We start from the raw sequence: 21207 nt of genomic DNA, 5'->3' as shown, positions 1-21207 counted from the left end.
CTAATATAAAAATGCCCTTACCTGGCCTCCAGCCTACAACATTGCAATCCACCAACAAAAATTAAAAATGGACTTGACGTTACCTGTGAAGATTTCTTGTCAGAAATACTAAAACAGAATCTGAGAAAGCCTCTAAAATCCGGAGCAGCAATTTTCGGCCAGTGTGCCACAGTACACCGGTGTGCCATGAGAGGATCTTAAGTGTGCCGTGGAAGTTTTTAAAAATAATTATTTTTGAAGGAAATTCAAAACACAGTAAGTATATGCTTTTCTTTTGCTTTTTTTATCAACATCATTTAAATGTGCTACAGAAGTTAACTATAGGCTCAAGTGTGTCTTGAGATTAAAAAAAAAAGAAGGTTGAAAAAACACTGATCTGGAGTCTTCATCTAACAAGCTGATAGAAAACATAGGGGCAGGGGGATGGGGTGGTATTAATACCATCATGGAGCTCATGGAGAGGGATCATAACCCAGAATGCAGGATATTCAACATAATAACTTGGTTTCATGTTTAAAAAATTAGATTATTTTAAAAAGAGAACAAATGAGAAAGACAGATTTGGAAGGAGACAGAGAGAGAGAGGAAGAGGAAAGATAGGAATTAAGAATTAAGATATACATTTTACTTTGTTGCTTATAAGTTATATGAACTTTTTTTTAATTATGAAAGAGAGAAAAAGAAACAGCACCCAAATATAATGATGGACTTCATTTGGATCTTGATTCAAACAAATCAACTTTAAGAAAACATTGTAAGAAAATCAGGGAAGTTTGAAAACACTGAATAGATATTTAATGATATTAAAGGATGATTAACTTTATATGTGATAATAGTAGTATATTATTTTAAAATTATATTTTAGAAACATATGCCAGAGTATTTGTGGATGAATGACACGATTAATGTCTGAGATTTGCTTCAAAATCTTCAATGGAGGCTGGAGGGAAAGTAAGTAGGACCACAGAACAAGACTGGTCTTGTAATAATAATTGTGATAATTGTCATTACCAGAGCTGCATATTGGCTACATAAAAGTTCAGTATCTTATTGTTTCTTCATCTGCATACATTTGAAAGTTTTTGTAACGAAAAAAATTTTAACTGACCCGCCAAAAAATACACTATTTAAGGAAAGCCATAGCAAAGACCAAAGAAAAAGAGCAGCAGTGAATTATGATGCAGAAACTGAGCATTCGCCGATCAATTTCTGGAGAACTTTCTTCTACGCATTGGACTGGCAGTCCTTCCATGCGTCGTCACTCCTTTCTGCATTTTGCATTTGGAAGTGTTCCAAAGGAAGCTTTGTGGCACATTCCCAGTTACTTTCATTTTTAATTTCTTTGATAATATCCAAACCTCATGAGGCTGTCATGAGCATTTGGTTGTCTTCTCCCAGTCATACATACTTTTTAACACAGCAAGACCCTGGGAGGCAACCTCAGATACCTTCCCGTTCTGCCCACACACTGACACTTCTGCTGCTGCCAAATTCATTCAGTGTTGCCACAGGCTCAGAAAGAAACTATTGTAATCGCTTCCCACAAGGGATTGGGCTCAGGTAACAGATCGTATTTGGCATGGAAATGAAAGCAGTGTGATAAAATATTTTACGAATATTTTACTTGTATCATTGCTACCCTGTTTCCCCGAAAATAAGACCTACTTACAGGAAAGATAAGACATCCCCTGAAAATAAGACCTAGTGCATCTTTGGGAGCACACCTTAAAATAAGACGCTGTCTTATTTTCGGGGAAACAGGGTATATCCAGCCTGATTTTCAGTGCACAGCATCTGCAAGACATAAGCTAAATTACATCCCCTGTTCCTACTCTTTGTCATTGCCAAACAATATCTGCCTGAGCATGGGTCTATACTGACTGCCTAAAGAAGCCTTATACTTAAATTGTACTTTGTAAAATTATAAATTAAGAAGCTTTGAGTCTTAGCAAGACAAAGCTAAAAGGCTTCCTGTTCCACAGCTATTAAAAAACTGCTCTTATGTACAAATACCCCTGGGAAAAGTAGCCCCATGCCTTGAAAGCATGCTAAGTACAGTGACAGGACAGACTTTTTGTGACGAGTTTTCATTAGAGCATAGGGAAAGATCTGGAGAGCAGGAGTGTATCAGACAGGAGGACAGGGGATTATCTAAGATGAGAAGACAGAGAAAAGTCACAAAAAGAGATGCAGGTGGTGGAGAGATCAAACCTCACATACCTCTCAGTTTGGGTTACCCTGTCCCCAATGTTTCATTATGAATGTGCCAATCCTGTATCTCTATGGGTAATAAAAGTTGAACTTATTACAGATTAAATATCCCTCATCTAAAATGCTTGGGACAAGAAGTGTCTCAGATTTGGGTGATTTTTTTAGATCTTGGAATATTTGAATATAAAGAATAATGTACTTTGGTGAAGGGATCCAAGTCTATGTTCCATGCATACTAATAATAAACATGGCCTGAAGCTAATTTCACACAATATTTTTAATATTTTTGTGCATGGAACAAAATTTGTGTTAAGTACTTACATGGGAAATTTTTCACTTGTGGCATCATATTGGCACTCAAAACATTTCAGATTTTGGAACATTTCAAATTTCAGATTTTTGTATTAGAGATTCTCAACCTGTATTAGTATCTTTTGAGTAACCAGGAGAAAAAAGAGCTAGAATCATTTCAGGAAAGATGCATTTCCACCTGTTTTCCTATGAAAGCACATCCTCTTATTGAAGCTTTTAAAGTCAATCTTGGTTAAATTATTCACAGTGGCCAGACCATAATGTTTCTTTCCCATACAAGGTCATGCAGCTGAATCCTAAGTGGGAAATAATTTCTTGATCTACTTTTTCTCAGCAAGCTATCTTAATCAACAACCCTAGCAATATATACTGTGTATAAAAGGTAATTTAGAGACTTTTGTAGAAGCAACTCTTTAAATTTAAGAAATAAAGTAAAAAGAAAAAGGTTAAAATGCACATACAATCTGTAATTCATTGAAAAGGTGATAAATCAGTATCTGTTTCTATAATTCACAGCACTCAGAGTATATATTTCTGGAATAAGTGTCCTGTGAATTAAACTCTCCACTTGTGGTCACGTTATTATGGTTTTATTGGAAGCAAATGTCTTTAAATCTTAGCGTTTTCAGGCATTTTATCTGAACTCGCTCATGAGTAAGCTTAAAGAAATGTGCATACTTCTCCCCAACGAAGAACAATCTTCCCACTCTCTCGAGCTTTAGAAGATGGCTCTAGAAATATAAGTTCATCTATTTCCATACACCTGTGATTTTGTTCCTAAGTGGTACGGATGGTTATTGAGTATCTAGTTCAAAATCAGGACTTCTCTTTTCCAAAATTTAGCTCCCATTTTATTTACAGATGAATCAAGAAGCCATTTTCTCATGTTTGTATTATCACTCCCATATAATGCTCAAAGAGAAAAGTATTTAAACAAATGAGTGGGAAAGGAGAAAAGATACCTTCTTAATGTTTTAAACTAAAACAAAGGACATATCTAAAATACTTTGTGATATAATCCCAGGAGAGAGGTTGCTTTTCTATGTTCTTGTATCACTCACATTCACTCTTTCAGTTGCAGATCAGTGAATCATAATCCACAGGATCTCACACATCATCCTTTGGTGTGTGAGTGATGTAGACAGGCACGTTGTTCATCTCCCTTTTAAACACAAACACCTGTTGACGTTTTAATTGTTCATAGTTCTAGGTTAACAAAACACTCGCTCAAAACTGCCTGAGGTTGACCATCAATTCTAAGTCCACGTGAAAATTTAAATGAGGTGAGAATCTAACCTGTCAATAATTGATGATTAGATTTTGGTCTCCCAAATTTCCATAGAAAACTCAGAAGAAAAATAAGCAAATAGGGAAAGGGGTCTCTCCCCATAAGTGTAAACCACCACATGCAATACGCTAATTTCTTGTTTACTTTTTATTGTGATAATTGATTCATGGAAAGCAACTCTGGGTTATTAGAAGAGTCTTGTTGCTTGGGGTTAACTCCTTAGATCAAAGAGGTCTCTTTCTATATATATATATATATACACACACACACATACACACAAAATTTAAATTTTTCTTCCCTCAACCCAGGAGGAAGTTGAGTTCCTCTGTGAAAAGCATCTTTGCATGCAGTCAACTCCCTGCTTTAGAGCACCTCCCATGGTTTCGGCCCATTAACCCAAGCACAACAGCTTGATGAATTAATGCTTATATAGGCACAGTTGGCAGCTTCTAATTAAATAATTATGGCTGAGCAGCTGCACAGAAGCTGTTACGCACCCTAGAAATCCAGCCGTCAGTCTTATTGGTCATAAGACAGGGGAAGAGTTAACACTGAGCTCTGGATGTTGGGTACAAAAGGGAAGTAGACCATTTGCAAGATATATATGCTGTTAGTAGTGAGCTCCTGTGCATTTGTGCTAGCCTGTCCATGGAGAGATGGAGAACAAACTGCTCCTCGGCAATCTCTCAGCAACCCAACAAAGAAGGAAGCAATTTTGTGATCAGGAGAACAGAGCCTGCCTAGAGCCGTCTAAAGAGAACGTGGTATTAAACAGGTGAGCCTTGCTGAATACAGAAAGGCCACTGAGCTAGCAGGCAAACGTACGTGCACTTGTAGGTCTCAAGTGATTAGAAATCCAGTGTGGTCTTTTTGGGGAGGTACGACTGCTATGTTTTCATTTATTTAGCTATAGCTTCTTAAGGTGCTATGTTTTCAAATATTGGAGATTGGAGGACATGGCAATATCAAACTTACATTTAAATTATTTCTAAAATGCGTTTTCCCAAAAAGTTTGCAGAAGATATTTATTCTTCAGAATCAAGATAATGTCAGATTCCTTGATAGAAAGCTATAAAGCCAGAGTCTTATCTCTATACTAGTGGGAGAAAGAAAGCAATTAAGCTCTGTCATAGAGGATGGTATGGATTATAGATAAAAGACATAGACAGGATTATTAGACCAAATGTTTGTTATTACATAACAATATACTCCTGAACTGATAGCTGATTTTATTTTTCTCCACAGGCTGTTCTGTCTATACAATTCATGTATCTTTACTTCTAAAAACCAAATGTGTGATTGTCCAGGAGAGGACAACTCAGCTTCCCACTGACGTTATCACCAAATTCCCAGCACTATCACCAAAAGAATAAGTACAACCTTAGGGGAAAAAAACTAGTCCAAAAAATTCAGCTACTTTTATGTCTAAAGAAAGTTAGACATTTTAATCCTGAATTCTGGATTTGCTTTAGAATAGGAACAAGAAATTGAATGTTAACACTGGAAACATATTTCTTGTGGCATTCACTTCACTCAACTCCCAGGCCTGTTGAAAATCAGCAACTAAAGCAAGCATCACACGTTGATTTACTATTTGCTTTCAGAGATCAATGGCTCATTAGTAATGCCATTTCATAAAACAGGGCCAACTGCATCAAATATTCATTTAAGGAAAGGAACTGACCTCTAAGCACCCTTTACTTAAAATGCTTTCACATTATTGTTTTCTTTCTTCCCCCGGCTTCCTTTAATGTCAGTAATTCCACCACCTCAGCTGTCTGAAGGTGTCTGCATGTGATTGACAATTCTCAAGGATCTAGTTCCTTTTAGATAACTCTTAAATGAAGTTCTGCTTAATTAAGTCTGCAACGCAACTCAAGTCTCAGTACAAAATGCTAAAGAATTAAATAGCAGATGTGTAAAGCCATAAAAGCAAATTTCAGACTTGGGGGGAAGAAAGGGGGCTTTTCAGCAGTCTGTACTGCCATCTAGCCAAGACCATGTCATTCAGTGCAACATCTACTTGTGTTTTCAAAGCCCCTGATGAAAGCAAGTCTTCCCAATCAGCTTCATAGACTTCAAAGTTCTGCTAAATGAATAAACAGCAGTACTTTATCTGTGCTGAGTCTACCAAGCTTCCATGGACCAACAGCTAAGTTGTAATCACCAACCTTATCTTCCCAATTCAATGTCTCATAGAAAGACATACTTGCTTTCATCTTACATAGTATCTATACCAGTATCATTTGCACCTTGTGATTTTTGAGGCCTCTGAATAGTCTGTGATTTCACAGAAAAAAATGAATAAAAGTTGCTTTGGGTAAGACATACAAGCTGAATTATAATACTCTATCTGTAAGTCAAGAGTTGAAACAATGGCAAATCGTATTCCCTAGATATTGACAGAACACATGCACCATTTACATCTGGGAAAGAACTGGTACAATGAAAAATTCAAAGAACCCTTTGTACTTACGGTAGAAGACGTATTCAGTGTAGCTTGACCAGATCTTGTCATCTGTATACTGGTTGATGAAAGATGCTGTCACCGAGGAGTTACAGGCAACCATGTGGAATCCACACTCTGACAACATATCAAAAGCCCTTTCCAGATGCTTGAATTTGAGATAAAATCTAGAGGTGTATCTTTCTGGGGCTCGGTCAGGGTCTCTGCTTTCATTCAAAGTTTCTCCAAAGACTTCCTTTGCCAAGGAAATCCTTCCACAAACCAGAATCCTGGGAACTCTCCGAAACTTGGCGTCTGCTTGTCCCTCCCTGCCCAAGGTGCAGGATCCCCTGTAACCCACAGTAATGAAGCCCCACTTGCGGTCGGCAGGTAGCAGTGAGGAAGGGGGGCAGATTCTCGTATCACTCCCTTGGGAGGCATCTTCAAAGTCACTGTGGCAGAATTCATCCGGGCTTTGCTTGATTTCATCGGGGGTCAGGAGTTTGACCAAGTCTGGGAGCTGGAAGTACTCAGCTTCCCTTTTCAATCTTCCTTTTTCTGGAAAGTGATCAGGCAGAACCACCTGCCTGTCCCTGAGATAGTCCAGAATATAACGGAACAGGAATCCATCTCTGTCAATGAAAAATCTTCCCTTGGAGTCCTTGGCTAGATCATTAGCCATGTCTCTCTTTGGGGAAAACATTTTCCACAGGAGGGAGTGAGGGATGCTTACTAATGTGGAATGGCGAGTGAAATAAACTTGACCCCCAACATTCAGCTCTATCACATCAGGGAAGGAGTTGGGAACTGAAGCCCCTTGTTCTCGAGGATAATAACGACTACAGTTTCCACTGAGAGCCATTGCCTCTTTCTTCTTCTCCTATTTTGATTTAAAGGTGAAATCCAACGCAGTCACAGCCTTATGCTTTGCATCAACTTGTAAGGAAGGGAAAAGAATGCTAACTGGTTAAAAATGACCTCCTCTTACCCCAGTTTTTTTTTCCCGGGAAAGAAAATTTTTGGAAAGTCCACAGGTGAATTGATGCTGAAAAAGTAGTTTAACCCCTGGCTGGTGGTGAGCTATTACTTCACGGAATATCATCAACTCATCTGCGTCCAATCTTCCATCAAGCTCAGTAAGCAAGTCAAGCCAAGTCCCCAGCTACTCAGATATCCGTCTGAAGGAAAAGAGAAAAAATCATTTCCTTAAACCCAGAATGAGTCAGAGAAGAGTCCTCTGGAAAGAGAAGCAAGGAGAGGGAGGGAGCGGGAAGGAGGGCAGAAGAGGAGAGAGGGAGGCAGGGCGAGTTTTTGTGGGGTTTTTTTTACATAAGCAGTCCCAGAACTACTGATTCCAGCCATTCTTCAACTAAATCATAGCTTCTGTCATGCTGTTCTGTGTCTACATGTGTATCCGTAAGCCTGTCTCCATTAATTTCTACTCAAACAGTTCCATTTGTAGTTCTACATTGAAAAGGAATATTCAACTTCAAAAAAGGAATCTTTTTTTTTTTTTTTTTTCCAGCTGGACAGGAAAAGCAGTAAGTCTCAGAGCTTACCTTGGTGAGCGCTGGAGACCCAGTTCTGGTGAAGAAATAACCATTTGTGAAGCAATCAAATCCACAGCCACCGAGTCTGGTCTTGCCAAATCCCAAACAGGTAAAGGACAGAGGTACCAATGAAAAGGGCCAGAGATATGTGCTCTTTAAAATAATTTATACACATATATGTCTGTGTCTATAGAAATGTATATTTTTATGTATATACGTATGCATGGATTCACTCCCAATCTCGAGTTAAAACAAGTCACAGAAAAGTTAAGCCGTGATGAGAGGAGCTTGGGTTGAAGAAGTAAAGCAGAGAAAAATATTCAACCAGAGCTTTTCCAGGAAAAAAAATCAAAAAACCCAAACGTTTAGGAAGGATCCTTGAAAGACAAGAGTTACAAGAGGTACCCGGGACTTAGCGGCTTTTCGGAAAGCCCAGAAGCAGAGAGACGGAGGGCCGAGCCCTGCCGGGGTCCCGCGGAGCCGTCCCGCCTGCCGGCAAGGACACACGGACTCCCATGTTCCCGGGCAGGTGCAGCCCGCGGAGCCGAGGCCGCCGCAGCGCGGAGGTGCCGGCGGGGGCTCAGGGCGCCGGCGTCTCTGGCGGTGGAACTGGGTGGTTCTACAGTTCCCAGCGCAGTTTGGATGCTGTTGTTTCAGCAGTGCAGGCAAGAAACCATCCAGGGAAATGACTATTACATCATCTTAAAGGAATATGGCTTGGAGAAAGCGGAGGCAGCACGAGTCGCGTCCTGCTCGGTGACAGGTTGCCAGGACTGCACGGGGACGCCGCGCGCCGGCGGTGGGCATGTGGCTACCAGGCGCCCGGGCTGGGCGGGGACGCAGCGCTGCGGAACCGCTTCCCTCCCCGTCCTGCCTGGGAGCCCGGAGTTCCCAAGGGCCTTTTCTTTGCCCTTCCTTTCTCGTCTTTACCTCCAACAGCCCCCCACCCCCGCCAACAGTCACCTCCCCCCAAAGGTGAGATAAAAACACAAGTGAGTCTTCAGCTGAAAAATACACACACAAGCCCTTTTCAAAACATAAACTGAATTTCTGCTGAAGGGCAAATTTCCCCTTTAAAGCTTATTTTATATAAAAAAAAAAATTACACTGAATGACCCCAAGGCCAAACTATAAAGTGGTTTTTTAAAAATCTTTTGATTAAAACCATATCCACTCAAACGCCCTCCTTTTTCTTTCCTCCTTCCTTTTCTGCCACTACCACTCCCAGCAAATAAATAAGTACATACATACATAAACTGCTTTCCCTCTGAAATGACCGATGCTCTTTCACAAAGAATGTAGGAGGCACTGGCACCCACAGAAAGCCCACAGTCCACGTCAGTTAAATCATTATCTGAACTTACCTGTAAGAAACTGCTACCTGCAACCATTCTCTGGGGCTGTTTTCTTACCCAGCATCTCTTTGGACGTGTCCCCACCCCCTCCCAACTCATCCCAGGAGGACTCTGGTGGAAGACACGCCTGCTAAAAGACATTTTACTCCTGTTCCAGAGGGCTCCCTTAAGTGCATCATTAGAGTTTCAGGAAGGCATTTCCAGGGCAACCTAATCCACTGACAAAGTGCTTCCAGTTGAGTCTGCCACTCAATAATGGCCCAGCCAACAGCTTACAGTAAATCGGCCATTTCCTCTTTAAAACGCCAGTGTCTTCTTAGGGCTCCCAGTCCTGAGAAGAATACCGTACTGCATCAACGGATCATCTACTTGAGGCACATTCCATCCCAAGCAATTGCTACTTTAACAAACGAAAACCAAAAATGGAGAGGAACATAGGGATTAGATACATTTTATGAGATTCATGTGTTTATTGTCAACTCTCACCCCAAGAATAAGCTTGAAGATACTCTCCACAGTAGGATAAATTAATTTCTAGTTTAACATCTTTTCCTTCAGTTGGGTTACTGAACACATTCAGAGTATTAGCTAACATGCCAACACCTGATTCTATTTGACTTTGTTTCTTTAACTAATGCTTTAGCCTGTTCTGGCCTCAATCATTAGGATTTAATGCTGGACCAATCATGGAAATGTGTTATGTGATGCACGTATATCGCCATCTAGTGTCCTAACCTATCAGTGCAGCTCTGTACCTGGCAACTGTATAAAAAAACCCAAATTAGATTTTCCTTTATTTTTACGTTTGTATAATAATTTGAGTTTACTTGGCATCCACTGTTTACCATGACAACAAAGTAGACATTTAATTGCCACCAGGTCAATGAAATAAATAAATCTGAACTTAGGCCTATTAAGGGCTATCTTGGGTTGTAAGTAAGTAAATATTTTTGTTTTCTTTTATTTCTAAGAGAATAGGCCAATACAGCATGACAATAGCTCTGGAGTTTGGATTAAACTATTCCAGAGGCAGTTTGGCAGGAGGAAGGGAAGAAGAGTAAGAAGACTGTAGCCTTTTAAAGCTAAAAGGAAGTTGAGAAATAAAAATTAGCCATCTCTCAGAGAAGTAGGACTGAGGGCCAGAGATGCATGGTGCTTCCTTAAGGGTCCTATAACTGCAGAATTTCACAGCAGGCTTTAGACCCCTGCCTCTTCAGGGTGATCGATGTGCTGTTTTTGACCTTGGATATTCTTGAATAGGGATAGAAAGGAAGCAAATAAAGAAAACAAGACGAATCTCAAGATTACTACAAAAATTTTTCTTTAGAACAAAACAGCAAGTCATCTTCAAGAGTTTTAATATTAATTTAAATTGGGAAGCTAAAAGATTTTCTAGTTTAAAAAGGAATATTCTAAATTTCAAAAATAAAAAGTTCTGCTCATTCATCTGGGTTTACCAGTTAGGTTATTTTTGAAACACAAGTAGGTTCTTAACCTTTTTTTGAAAATTGTCTGCTTGGAGAATCTAATAAAACCTGGGAAGGGAACCAATAAGAATCAAAGTTTGCATTCAATGGCAGAACAGAACTTTCAGAAAGGCCTGATTAAGGAGTAGAACAAGGGGATTTGGTAGGGTGGAGGCGGGGATGTGACCAGTGATTCGAATTTCCAGGAATCATCAACTTTTGATTATGAAACTTCTTTTTGAAATGAGGTTATACATATATTCATAAAAACTGTCCTCCACGCTCAGAGTATTAAAAAACATAAAGCATCACAGACGAACTTAACTTGTGATTCATGATTAGGCTCTACCACCTGAAAGATACTCTGAATTAATATTTTTAAAAAACACTGTAAATATCCTATATTTTGCACAGTCACATTACATTGATTTGTGGTGAAAGTGTTCATTTATTATAGTTAACAGTTAAAAATAAACAACTGATTTTTAGCTTTTTTTAGGCATTTCTACTTTTTAATCTACATGAAGCCTAATGAAATCATGGCCTCTCTCACTTCTGAGAGATAAGAGGTCTGGTTTAAGATGGACTTGAAGCCCATTTATGTTGTGGTCCCTAGATCCTAAGGTAACATCCCCTGATCTGTACTCCTTCTTGTTTCTTTAGCCTCAAGGATGCAAAAAATGAATGGTGATATTAAAAAGATAAAAGGCTTGAAGGAAATAAAGCATTATACGTACCACTCTATAGAGAAATTGAAATAGTGCTAGAGTAAGCGAGTGTGTGTCCAGGAAGTTGTCAGTAAGCCTGGCTGTGTGGTGCCTTAACAAGAGGCAAGAAGCCAAGTCTCGGCTATAAGTGTATTCCTACCCTTCGTGTCAGCAGATAACACTGCTAGTGTTATTATTCTCTTCTGGCAGCTATCTGCTGAAACATTGTGAGATGGCACTCTCAGCCCAAAGGCTGAACAACATACAGCAACAGATTTCTCTTAGGGGAAGAGCAAAGAAGAATGTTTCATTCTGTTCTTCGTAATATGCAAGCATTATAACACATCAACACATACATTAGGTAAATTGTGAAACTGATAAAATGTGTTTTGGCCTCTGTTTCCTATTCTCTACTTTCCCCATAGATGAATGTAGAAGGAAATATTCTCAACAAGACCACTTTAATTGGGGAATAATGTGATCACTCCCTACATGCTCACTCTTAACACACCCTTAAGTTTCCTCTGCCTTTAGATGGAGAGTGCTTTTAGGCTGACTGCTGTCAAGGAGGGAATTGATCTCATAAACTTGCTCATGCTAAAATGTTGCACACTCATTGTGTTATGGGCCCCAAGGACTCCTGCATTACCAGCATCATCATAATAGCAACTGTTTACGTAGGCTGACAATCGAGTCCTCCCCACAGTCCTTACTCACCTTCCTGCTCTGCCTGAGTGGCTGTGTGACTTTAGACAGAAGACTCACAGTCTCTGAGCCAGGATAAAATGGTGATAATAATACAAACTGCCTCCCAACTGTGTATGCAAATTACATGATACATATGATATTTATAATGCATATAAGGACTCTGGCACATTCCCTGGCTCTTGGTGCGTATTTAATAATTGCTATTAGTATCCATGACAGTGGTAAAAGTAGTTGTATTCATTGTTGTTGGGGCTTCAGGGCAGGCATTAAAAAAAAAAAAAAGACCCCTAAACACTGGTATTCAATTCTACTGCCAAAATTTTTACCCTTCTCAATATGATATTTCAAGTGAAGGATATTGCCTGTTATAATATTTATTTAATATTCACAAGGGAATTTCAGGTCTTGGTAGAGGAGATGGGGAGGCAAAATGAAATACTGAAAATAATCAGTATCCCAATGGTTAAAAATGAAAATGCTGGGATCTTTTCCCAGACAAGGTCATTGTACTGACACCCATTCATTCATACCACATGGATTTATTAAGCGCCTTATGTTGTGTCCAGCACGGTGCAAGGTAGATGAGATGCAAAGCTGAATTTGATACAGTCTCTGAATTCAAACACTCACAAGCAAACACACTCAAACTCAAAACCATTACCAATGAGAAAGAAAAAGATTTAAGTTATAAAATCTCAGGCACTGCTTTTTATTTACAGAAAAAAAAAAATGCCTGATGCTAGATTTAGCCTTGGTTCTATGTAGTTCATGTATGATTTACACCTGTGATTTTCAACCAGCGTGCCATGAGAGGATCTTAGGTATGCCATGAAAATTTCTAAAGATCACTGATCTAATTTTATGTTTGTAAGAAGTTCATAAAAGCTGGGACCACACCTATGGAGCATATGACAAGGGTACAAGTCAAATCTGTCAAGCATAGAACATAAATGTCTTAACACAATAATCAAGTAAATGAGGTAAAAGCTATGTTGATTGGTTTGATCTAACCACGTCAGATTGTATTAAAAAAAAACAACAACACATTGTACCCCACATATGCATAAATGTATTCATGATTTATGTGTATTTGACTTAATAAAAAAGAAAAAAGTTCAGAGCACAGTAAGTATATTCTTTTTTTATTAACTTTTTTTTTGATCAACATAGTTCAAGTATGCCATGGAAGTTTAACTTCAGGTTCAAGTGTGCCATGAGATTTTTTAAAAAGGTTGAAGAACACTGATTTAGACAAACCGCTTAACCTCAGGTAGCCTCTGCCATTTCTAAAAAATGAAGCAGTATCCCCTTAAAGAGATACAGCAAGGATAAATATAAATATATATAAAGATAAAGATAAAGCAAGGATAATATAAATATCAAATTCAGCCATTAAATCTTCAGACATGCTAGGAAGCAATTTTCTGTGTAAGAAACAGAAGAAGGCAGCAAACAGTGACCTTTCTTGCTAATGTAAAGCCTAGCAAGAAAGAATTTGGATTAGACGTGGATAATCTTAAGGTTGAGAGGGGACACCATCCTATGTCATCCACTCCAGCCTCACACTCAGCTACAAGTTTGAGATAATAGCAAACGTCCAGTCAGTCATTTCTCTCACCGTCTCTCTGAAACAACTCCTGAACTCTCCTGTCAGAAAATGCAAATGAAGGTAAGAACTATTTGTATCACCATGGTGTCTCTGACCAGAAGTTGACAGGAAGAACTTCTAAGTCAAGGAGCATCTGGAGATCTGGTCTCTTAAAAACATTACACTGATCTGAAAAAGAAAGTACTGCTCTTCAAGTATAAAGGCAGCATTATTGATGGTCTAAGTAGGGAGACAAAGGTTGCGGGCTGTATGACTACGTGTGTGTATGTGTGTTTATGGTAGATAGGGATGTGAAGCTACCTTAGGAAGGTTTCTAGGGCAAATAGCTGAAGTGGGTGAACAATTTGGCTATGAAGTCGAGTAAAGCCAACAGCTGCCTGTGTTTGAAACTATAATCTCATCAGTGTGAAGCCTAACCAACAGACACGTAGACTCTGTTTCTTACAATGGATTGGCAAATAGGGAAAACATAGAATATAGCTCTCCAACTATCAGACAACAGGCTCCAGGAAATGTACATGTGCTGTTTGAAGAATAGCTAGAAAGACAGACACCTCCCCTCTAGCCCTCCCCCACGGCCTCGCTAAGCGTGTTGTGTTAAGCGCTGTGCGCTGCGTTAGGCGTGTGGCCATAGACATCATGTGAGTGCTATATGCAGGGTGTGATTATCTCTTGGTAAAAGAGTAGTGTAATCGGTAAGCCAGTAATTAGCAACCTTTTATCTCCTACCATTTTCCAAATGACATATTTGTTTTCACTCCAAAATATGCCACAGATACAAGTAGTATGAAATCAGAATAAGCTGAGGTGAAAAACATTTCACCTTAAAACATTTATTTTCAAAAATTCATCAGAACTTGCAATGATATCTCAGTTGTCTTTAGAATGAATTTCAATGTTTTTCTAAATAGATTTATGTATCTATAAATGGAATTTGTTGAACCCCTTGAAGCAACTTGCAGAGTTTAAATGTCCTGGTGGTAATAAAAAGGAACAGGTTTTAGGATCAGGTAAAACAGTATTTGAAAGAGGTACCTACTACCGGCTGGGCAAGCACTTTACTCATTCAAACTGGCAATGTCACTGATCCCCTTCTGAAAGCCTGCTTCTCCCTGCTAGGAGGGAAATAAGAGAAGGTGAAGGGTTACTGAGAACTCTAAGCACATTTGTCCTGAGAGACAGATAATTAGTTCATGTAAAAGCCCACCTTCCTGCTTTAGAAAGTAGCTACACCTTTCAGAGAATGATGAATGGGCAAAAGTGAATGAAGAGGCTGGCTCATTCAAAATATCTCACATCATTTTACAGTGATTCAGCACCGTTACTTTGGTGTAGCAATTGTTTGTAGAAGATATTTTTCACAACTAAATTCAAACATGTCATACTCATAGGTTGAAATGAATCTTACCAGTGGCATCTGCAGGTGAGAAACAGCAAGAAGAAGGAAGGGCAAAGACCAAATAACAAGGGAAAGATTTAGCTCAAGGAGCAAAACTGAATTGTTTTATTAGAGGACCTGAGAAGTCAAAGCTGGGTACTGCAGGTGTGCTCGGAACGCTACCTTTTTTCTTGCCTTTTGAGTTATTTGCAAGAAATCCTAGGGACAAGGATCCTTTTTCATTCATCTTGGTAACCCCAAGCAAGTAGTACAAGGTCTGACATCTGGCAAGATGATCAATTAATGTTTGTTGAATTAAATAGCAAGAACGAAAGCAATATCCTCAGAATGGCTCCGGAAGATGATATTGTTAAAAGGCTGACAGGGTCATGTCAGATCAAGCTGTTAGTTGGGAATATGAGGTAATTGATACCAGTTTATTTCTCAAAACATTGAGTTCTACATGCTAGCGGGAACTTTTTCATTTGGTCGGGTCTCAGAGAAATAACCTGATTGCAAAAACCAGCCTCTCTCAATCCACCACTGCAAAAAGGTCATTCAAGGACTCAGTATGGGGTCAAACTGAAATAGAGAAAAAGACACTTTCCTGAAAGAGAGATCACAGTGCTTCTATTTTCAGAATTTCACTGCCACCCATTTCTTAAAATATTCGTGTCTATGCCAGTGGCCAAATTAATAAACTTAAAAACTAATGGGGCAGCGCCTGTGGCTCAGTGAGTAGGGCACCGGCCCCATATACTGAGGGTGGTGGGTTCAAACCCAGCCCTGGCCAAACTGCAACAAAAAAATAGCCCAGCATTGTGGTGGGTGCCTGTAGTCCCAGCTACTCTGGAGGCAAGAGAATTGCCTAAACCCAGGAGTTGGAGGTTGCTGTGAGCTGTGACACCATAGCACTCTACCGAGGGTGAAAAAATGAGACTCTGTCTCTAAAAAAAAAAAAAAATTAAAAACTAAAACTGACCCTAACTGCCAGACAATTCCATGCAGTTTATCTGCTTTATTAATACCATGATCCTAAACTATTCATTGTGGAAAAAAATAAGAAAGCCTAGAAGAGGTTAAGTTACCAGCAACAGATCACACCAAATCTAATTCCAAAGCCTCCCTTAACTACACCAAATTTATAAGGGCATATACAATATTTGGGTTTGTTCTTGCACAGAGCAACAACACATTCCAAACACAGCTCACCACTGTTTCTAATGCTAGGGCAGTGCCGAGCTCAGAGAAAACACTCCGTGAGTATCTGTCAAAGAACCGTTACAGTGAACAAACAAACAAGTGAATGAATGAACAAATGATCAGTGAGGAGAACAGCATCCAGAAACGTCAGCTGGATACAGCAAGAGCGCAGTCTGAACGTTTGGCGTAGCTCAGTTTGAAATGTTGATTCCAAATGGGAAATGATCCAAGGGTTTCACATATATATATATATATAAAACACTTTGTGAACACAGCATCAGAGACCTGGCCTTTCATGAATCCAAAACAATAGGTAACAGAAATGTGTATGTTCATTTTCCTGAATGTAGAAGCTTGTAGAAATAAGAAATTGTTTGGGGGATAGGAATCTCTCTCGGAACAATAAAATCTTAGTTTTTGTCTTTTTAAAAGTTCTTAGATGCTGAAAAGTAGGACTGGCTTTAAAAATATTTTGGCAAGTTACTAGACAACTTTTACCCAACTATCTTACTCAGCAGTCATTGTGCTTCCTTTCCAAAAATATGAGTGGGGTGAGGTGTGGGGTCACAAAGCCTGATAATGATTCGCCTATCTGGATACACATACTGGGCACCAGACACAAGGGGCCAAAGCACACAATTGAAATAGGAGATAGGAACCATCACCTTTTCACTGTATAATGTAGATCTGCACAGCTTCTGCCAAGGAAATTGCATGTTACCTTTACAGACAACGATCTGAACCTCAAGCACATCTCACAATTACCCTAAGGTTCCTCACGGTGACAGGCTGGTGCCAGTGCACTGTGTAGTTTTAGTGGCTGCCAGCGGACATCAGACAATTGTTTAAAATGGAGCCAGTGTTGTATATCTTCCTGATAAATCTGGTTGCCATTCATCAGGAAAAAGAATGCCTATGAACGACTGGAGTGACACAAGAAAAGATTTATATATCTGATAAAAACTGGATTCCACCTGCTGTCTCCTGACCAACCTCTTGAATTTTTCATATATTTAAATGAGATCTTGAGAGTGGTTACATACATTTATGCTGTTGAAGAGCCATCACGCTGGACAAAGAAGCTGCAATTACCTCCTAGTTAAGACACTTCATAAAATCATAAATGAAGACGAAGAATTAATGAATAGGCTAGGGATGGAGTGGTTGTGAATGTCTTATTTGCACCAAAGAGAATTGGCAAATGAGTCCTTTTTATTGCCATTTTGTCCAAGCATAACACAAAGTGCACATTAAGAGACAGTAACTACCCAACGAAAAGTGACTGATGGAGTCCATGGGGAGGAGATTAGTGAGTCACAATAATAAAAACTCACTCCTCTCCAAAAGGAAGATCACCTGCAGAGTCACTGGCTAATCAGAGGCAACTCAGAGTTCCTCCCCAGAGGCCCATGTAGTAATGGCAACTAAGGTTGTTGGAGTCCAACAAAACAAGCTTTGCGCTCCTTGAAAATCCCTCTTCTCCTCCATGTCCCCTGCTATCATTCATTTACTCAAATATTTACTATTTGTACCAGGAACTATGTTAGGCACTGTGGAGGATGTAATGATGAATCAAATGTGAGCCTTACTCTCAATCAGTTTATAATCCAGCAGAGCAAAAGAAAAGAAAGCACTTACTCTGTGTCCAAGTGGGAGCAACTGACACAGAGAAGAAAGTAGTGACCCCTGTTCAGAGACCTGGGAAAGTCCTGTGAGAGAAACAGAGCCAACCCAAGACGAGCTATTTTTTTTAACTCTAAGGAATATTATGCCTAGCACAGAGTGCCCACTAATAAATTATAGATGGACTAAAGAAACTGCCACTTTGTCTCACTGTACATTTACTGGGTCCGAAGTATGAGAGGCACTCACTTAGAATTCATTTAGAACTGCTGCAGACAGGGCTGGTTCCTCTGAGTGCTGATGATCTCAGAAATATTTTCTATGTGTAGATAAATGTCAGTCCATTGCAGCACACGACGATACATGTACTTTGTATTTGGTTCTCAGCCAGCTGTTGGAGTGGACCTTTCCAATCGCTTGTTTACTCCACCAGTCCCACTTTCTGTAGTTCCTTGAGTGCCAGTGAACACTTTAGTTTAAGACATCTGACAAGAGTTATGCAAGGCATAGTGCTAGGAATTCTACAAAATATCAAGAAAGATGCTAGATAGTAGCAAACAAGCTTCCCTGTAACAAATGCCACTAAGGGGGGAGTGTAAGAAACCCAGATCAGCAAGGTGTCAGTTGCCCGGTAGGAATCTTTGACATGTTGAAGGACAACATAAGCCTCACTGCAACCTGTACAGATACAAAGGGTCGGGCAATTGTCAAAGAGTGTCATCAGCAGCACATCCCCAAGGTATGCTGCAGTAATCGTATATAGCACCAATTTAGTTAAGGAGATCATGTCCAGGAACAGACCCCACACCCTAAACAGGACATACCTATCGCTGATGGACAGGGGATGATGGCAGAGGAGAAATCCAAATGCAATTTCTATCTCAGATACCCAGAGAACCTGTAATTAAAGATATCCTGAGGGTTTCTGGAAATTGACTTTCTGTAAGCAGTAATAGTTCTTTAGGGCAAATTGTATCATGCAGAGGCAATGTAATAAAAGAATAAGTTGCTTTTGATCAGCACAACAGGACAACTTTGTGAGAAATTTTGGTCATCTTTTATCACTGCAAATAAAGTTTGCCTGACTTGCTGACCTGATATTCACAAGTTTACAGTATTCATGCAAAAAAGAAAAAAAACACTATGGAATGTAACGTAAGTACCCAAAATTATTCTTTCCTACATAGAAAAGCAGTGGAGCATCATGACTGAAAACGAGGGCTTTGGTGTCAGGCAGTTCTGGTGCCAAATCCCACCTCCACGATTTACCAGTTGGGAAAGTTTACATAGCTCTCTGGGCCACAATTTTCTCATTTGCACAAAAGGAGTAATGATTGCACTTCCCTTACAGAAATTTTGTGGGAACTAAATAAAATCATGCACATGGAGTATTTAGTTCACGCCTATCTGTAGTAAGTGCTCAAGAAGTGTAGTTGTTGCTGTTAGGAGCACACTGCTGGTGCATTCTAAATACATTTTGCCCCCAAACTGCTTTAGATTATTAGCTCCATAAGAGCATAATATAAAGCCACATCACTAACATTATCCAGTCCTTATGCTGGGCTCCTTAAGATTCTAAGGAAGAAAGAAAACAGTCACATAATCTCCACTGGGTGGGATACAGGGCCCCCCTACTGAGAGATGGTTTTGCAGGTGTCAAGGGCACCATATGGCTGTGTCTTAATGTTCCTTATACAGATAACACACTTACTACTTGCCAAATTATCATTGTCATCATCTCTGGTCCCATGAGCTCCAGACTTTGCTCCTCATTTGTTAGATGTCACTTGTCCCAGCATGGTCCCTTGTACACAAAGATGTTCGAGATGAAATCTGCACATTTTCAAAGTTCTCTCCTTTCTTCCCTACATCTTCCCCCTTGTTAACCTAATTCAGTCTCAGTAGACTATCATCACTATGCAAATGACTCCCAAATCTAAATGTTTGGAATTGACCTTGTCCCAACTTTCACATACCTGCTGGATATCTTCATATGAATCTACCAGCACCTCACACTCAAGTCCAAACCCAAGTAACTGTTTTCAGCTCTGATCCATTGTATTCCCCCACATTCTCCTTCCATGCTAAGGGCATCCCTGGTGTCTGTCTGCTGTCCAAGTGAAAATCCATCATCTTATTGCTCCTTTTCCACTGGCTCCCAATACCCAATATTCAAATCTACCTACTTTCTGTCTACAGTAATCCTTTCTGTCTACAGTAATTCTTTCTGTCTACAGCAATTCTTTCTCTTCTCTTCTACTTCATTTGTCCTACCTTTGCTCTTTGCCTCATATCCAACTTCATATGTTTAACAAATGCTTACTGCACACTAACCATGATCCAGGTGAAGCACTAAGCTGTAAACTCGACATGTTGGGGACCCAGAGATGAAAAGGTCTCTGCCCTCAAGGACTTTCATAGACGGGAAACATAGATCTTAAGCAAGTAAATGAATGAGCAAGGTGATTTAAATTAGTTATATGTCCTACAAATAAAATAGAATAGGTGTTATGAAAAGAATGTCCTGGTGGGGGAGGAAAGAAGATGGGTACTGGAGGCTGGGTCTCTCTGAGGAGGGGTGCTCAGGCAAGGAGCCAGCTATGAGAAATTCTAGGAACAGGATGTTCCAGGTACAGGGATGGCAAGGCAAAAGCTCACGTGTCTGAGCTGAAACTAAGATGGAATGTTCAAGGAACTGAAAAAGCCAGCAAGTTGCTGCCCGGTAAGCAAGAGTGAGAGTCTAGGTCTGAGGAGCAGAGAGGGACCAAGCCATGGATTTCATTCTAAGAGTGAAAGGAAAGTATTGGTGAGTTTAAAGTTAGAAGAGATGTGTTCTGGTTTACTTGTTTTTAAAGGAGACTGTGGCTGCTATGGGGACGATAGACTGCTAGGGGAGTAAGAGAGGTTGTAGGGAGATCATTGAGGACAACTTGCAGCAAACCAGGTGATAGGCGATGGTGGCTCAGGCTAGAGTTGAGTGAGGATAAATCAGAAGAAGCTGGGTGCAGATTTTGGCTGCGTTGTGGAGGTACAGGTGGTGGTGTTACCATATGGCTCCGCTAATGTTCTCTCTCCTTTCACGCTTTACTATCCAGTTTGTTCAACACAACACTGACAGTAACATCTTTCTCGAGATGCCATCTTTTGCCCACATATCTTAACTGGCCCTCTAGTGCTCACAAAGTGAAGTCCAAAGTCTTTAGTATAGATTCAAAGCTCTATGCTGTCTGGCCTCACCTGCTTTAGAGAGACATATAATTGGGCATATAAGGAGAGGAAAAAAGAGTTACAAAGCAGTTCAAAAGTTCTGAGATAAATGATTTCACAAACTGTGACGTCCACAGTGGGACT

General features: G+C 39.9%; 1 protein-coding gene across 1 annotated transcript in view; it reads right to left on the bottom strand.

Annotated features, from left to right (window-relative positions):
- The window catches only part of KCTD16 (potassium channel tetramerization domain containing 16), a 281188-nt gene extending 274055 nt beyond the window's left edge, over positions 1 to 7133 (bottom strand). The window contains exon 1 of the mRNA XM_053566984.1: positions 6288 to 7133. Within this exon, the coding sequence (XP_053422959.1) occupies positions 6288 to 7119 (832 nt within the window). The 5' untranslated portion in view covers positions 7120 to 7133. The remainder of the gene's footprint in view (positions 1 to 6287) is intronic.
- Between the last annotated feature and the right edge of the window lie 14074 nt (positions 7134 to 21207).

This window comes from Nycticebus coucang, chromosome 17 (genome assembly GCF_027406575.1).
Source record: "Nycticebus coucang isolate mNycCou1 chromosome 17, mNycCou1.pri, whole genome shotgun sequence".
NCBI lineage: Eukaryota > Metazoa > Chordata > Mammalia > Primates > Lorisidae > Nycticebus > Nycticebus coucang.
The sequence above is the reverse complement of the archived record's forward strand: the minus strand, read 5'-3'. Positions and strand labels throughout refer to the sequence as shown.